The sequence below is a fragment of the Ixodes scapularis genome, unplaced genomic scaffold (assembly GCF_016920785.2).
Source record: "Ixodes scapularis isolate PalLabHiFi unplaced genomic scaffold, ASM1692078v2 PGA_scaffold1__304_contigs__length_218370807, whole genome shotgun sequence".
NCBI lineage: Eukaryota > Metazoa > Arthropoda > Arachnida > Ixodida > Ixodidae > Ixodes > Ixodes scapularis.
The window spans coordinates 73,057,681-73,061,865 of NW_024609846.1; the positions used below are offsets into that span (position 1 = coordinate 73,057,681).

The following is a 4,185-nucleotide window of genomic DNA, read 5'->3' on the forward strand; positions in this document are numbered from 1 at the left end:
GTCTTAACCGGAGGTATTAAGTATCAGAGCTTTGAATTATCGCGAGCCTCCTGTATTTACTAAAGGGGATATGGCTCAATGGAAAGTTCTTAATATCATTGAATGGTTATGCAATCTTAAATTGCTAGTTTTATTTCTCAAGCCCTTGTTGCGTTGGGTATTCAAATCAATGCAAATTTTTACTTTGGTTCAATTTATCAGAGGTTTCTTTTTTATGTCATGTACAGTAGAAAAGTGGGGAGCTGGGCTAGTGGGTAAGCAGACTGCTCGCTGAATTCAACCATGTATGTCATATACAATTTGTTGTGATTGTGTATTGATTTCGAATCCTCTTCTGCTCTTTATTTCAAGCTGCCCTTACATGCACCATGAAGATGCCGAAAAGGCCTTCAATTGAAGGACAGCTATAAGCGCAAGCATGGAGGGGCATCTGGACGGCCAACTTTAAGGCCATCTATAATGTAAACTTTCTCAAAAGTTAAAGTAAGGCATGCCTTCTTCCAATGGAGGCATTGTGGCGAAACTTCTTAATTGGTTTGTTTGTTGAGCTGTCACTATAGGAACAGCTGACCTCACACAAATAAAATCCTGGCAAAGAGCAGTACAGGTTTTGTTCTATTTTTCTTTTGCGAAACATGAACTCTTGTATGTTTTGTCTGAGGATGAAAAATTATACAAGTTTATATATTAAATGACGGAGCTACGAACTCTCCATACCAATCTGTACCACAAAAACTTCATGTGACTTTGGTTTGCTTGAACATGGAAGCTGTTCACACTAAATAACGAAGCACTAGACCTTTCTGTCTTTTTGAAGGCTTAGCAATGAGCCATCCGCACCAATCTTGCACCTCTGATACGTTAGGTGACACCCCATGCAGATCTACAGCTCTGCCAGTTCAGTCGCCTGATGTATCGGAGCTGCAGGCTCGTAGTTTTGTACTTATCTAAGGCGGAAGGTTATAGTGCTTCATTATCTAGTGCGGAAAACTTTGATATTTCTTACGGATGGCTGTGATCGTAATGTGGGTTACACACGTTTTCGCATTCGATGAAATTATATGCCTTGTCTTTTTACGGACGGTCCAGTTTCTAGATTATGGGAAACAATGCCGCCAATATTGAACCGGCAACTTTTATCCGTAAAATGCGAAAACGGACAACTGTCCGTAATCTAAACTACGGACGTTCCATCATTTTACGAAATTATATGCCTTGTTTTTACAGACAGTTCAGTTTCTAGATTATGGGAAACCATGTCGGCAATATTGAACCGGCCACTTTTGCCCGTAAAAAGGGGTGAAAATTTCTTAACAGTGTAGGTAAAAGTGGTGACCATACTGTAGTCAAGAAAATAACGTATGGTACACAAGCCCTAAAGTTCAACTCAATGTAAGTTTTCTTGTCCTCTACGATATGGGCGAACAAAATACATTCGTGATAAAAAAATAAAAGCAACATTATGTGTTGCTCTTCATTAAACGTGATTTCTCTCCATCTATCCTTGTATCTGAGCGGGTGGTTTGAAGTAACCCTCAACTGAGAATAATAATTATCAAGACTTGCATACAACATTCAAAATAATTTATTGGAAAGACATAGGACAGAGTTTCCGCATACAGCAAAGAAAGCGCAACGCAACTACTCTGAGAACCTTGGCCAAGTACGCTAATGGACGTTCCGATGTGGTTTCTGCAAGAGAAAGAAAAAAAAATATTTTAGCGGCTTAGATTAATACACATACGAAGAAAAAAATAGTGCTCTGGTTTCTCGCCCGCAATACCAGGACGTTGACTCGGGATTCAAGTCACCGAACGATTCCCGACCTCGACAGTCATATGCATATTCTGCTGCCACGAAGGTATGAGTTAATCCCCCAATATGATCTACGCCTCAGTTTATATAAAGTGAATCACAAGAAATATTGAAGGCAGAAAAATAGATACTATAACAAATTCAGGCATTACTTACACTTCCTCTTGCGGAGGAGAGCAGTGTAGTCGTTGAAGCCACCGAGGCCGTAACCGTAGTTCAGGCCGTAGCTGCCAAGACCGTGACCGAAGCCGTAGTGGCCGACGCCATAGCCGAGGGAGCCGATTCCATAGCCGTAAGCTGGAGCGTGGGCGACGGTGGCGACAGCTGGGGCAGCGTGGTAGGTCTGGTAGCTGGCGACGGCTGGAGCAGCGTGGTAGGCGGTGGCAACCCTGGTGACAGCTGGGGCAACAGCGTAGGAGGCGACAGCTGGGGCAGCGTAGGTGGCCACGGCTGGAGCAGCGTAGGTGGCAACAGCTGGAGCAGCGTGGTAGGCGGTGGCAACCCTGGTGACAGCTGGGGCAACAGCGTAGGAAGCGACAGCTGGAGCGGCGTGGTAGGTGGTGGCAACCTTGGCAACAGCTGGGGCAGCAGCGTAAGTGGCAACTGGAGCAACAGCGTAAGACGCAACAGCGGGGGCAGCCTGGTAGGTGGTGGCAACCTTGGTGACGGCTGGGGCGGCAGCGTAGGTGGCAACTGGGGCGACAGCGTAGGAAGCAACAGCTGGAGCAGCCTGGTAGGTGGCGACCTTGGTCACAGCTGGGGCAGCGTGGTAGGTCTGGTAGCTGGCCACAGCTGGGGCGGCGTAAGTGGTGGCAACCTTGGCCACAGCTGGTGCCACAGCGTAGGAGGCGACGGCTGGGGCGGCGTGGTAGGAAGTGGACACGGTGCGGCTCACAGCTGGAGCAGCAACAGCGTAGCTAGCGACTGGGGCAGCAACGGAGTAGCCAGTAAGTCCAGAGTAGCCGAAGCCATGGCCAATACCAACAGCGTGACCATAGCCGAGGCCAGACCCGTAGCTAAGGCCGGAGTAGCCGAGGCCGCCGTAACCAAGGCCGGAGTAGCCGAGGCCGCCGTAGCCAAGTCCGGCGTAGCCTAGGCCGCCGTAGCCAATGCCTCCATGGGTGAAGCCAGCGAAAGCGCTGGTGGCCAAGGCCAGAAGAAGGCAAGCACGGAACTGCATGAAAAAAAAGTCTTATCTGCACGCTCTCGATAGTTCATTTTTCGGTAACGCACAAGTTACACGCCAAACCAAATAGGTATGCTCATGGGCTCTGCTTGATGATGCATTATTGATGTAAAATATATTTTCTTCTGATTTATATAGAAAAAGTGTGGTTATTAAAAATAATTAATTTTTATTAGGCGTATTTATTTCAACTTGATCTTATGTTACACGTAGAAGTCACTGTGTGTAATGTTACATTAAATTATGTTTTGGTCTTAATACTATAAAATATAAATATATACTCCCTCGGTAAACCGCCAAAAACGTATTAACGTAGGGTACAGCAAACTAGTTACAATTTGACTAATATTTTTTTTTACGACGTTAATCAACGAAATTATGAGTAAGTTGCCTGGATCCAAGGCTACAAAAAAAGAGAACTTACTCCGACCATGGTCTTGATTGAGAGCTGAAGAACAGACTGTTGAATGGAATCGGAATCTGCTCCTTTTTATACAAAACTTTCTTGATATAGAAATGTCTATTTGTCCAATGAGAGGCTGCAGAATCTTTCACGCACTGAAGAAAGCATCACCGCCCAACCTACGCGTATGGAGGATCAATGAGAATTCACGTTAACCTTGAACGGCCATAGCACGTCTGACCCCGGATGCATCCTTCGAGACACTCCTCTTCGAAAGTTGCAGAAACTGCCTTGAATTTAAAGAATATCTTCTCAAGGAAAAAAAAACAGGTTTGCGTACTGATTGTAATATGATTATATAGTAGGAGCTTGGTGGTGCTGTCAAAGATGGCTTGGACGAGAAAGCAAATTAAAATATTCAGGTTTCTACTCTAGGTATAACATTTTCTTCGACAACGAAATGAGATGAGTATAAATCTAAGCAACTACTTTTATCCAATGTGTTAAACCTGCTCGGAATCAGAGTAACCGTGTTCATTTCTGTGATCTAGTCACTGCCTGAACGAGACGAGGCGTCGAGTCATAGCCCCGGCTCCTCGTGCAACACCTAAGACCATCCTCCACATTCTCTACACTCCTCATAGCCTTTTCTTAAATCAGTGCTTTCTACCTTTTATATTACTTTGCCGTGTAGGACCGTTTAATGTGGAGCCTAGTAATATTAAGAAGTCGGAGCGCCTCTTAAGTTCTGAGAAAACAAGGAAACACTATTAGACGTTGC

General features: G+C 45.2%; 1 protein-coding gene across 1 annotated transcript; it reads right to left on the reverse strand.

Moving 5' to 3' along the window:
- Window positions 1-1,567: 1,567 nt before the first annotated feature.
- On the reverse strand, window positions 1,568-3,458 carry LOC121835947 (cuticle protein LPCP-23-like). Its single transcript, XM_042290526.1, has 3 exons — window positions 3,426-3,458; window positions 1,972-2,989; window positions 1,568-1,692 (listed from the first exon to the last, which is right to left on the reverse strand). Coding segments are annotated over exons 1-3 (1,029 nt in total). The 5' UTR covers window positions 3,435-3,458; the 3' UTR covers window positions 1,568-1,690.
- Between the last annotated feature and the right edge of the window lie 727 nt (window positions 3,459-4,185).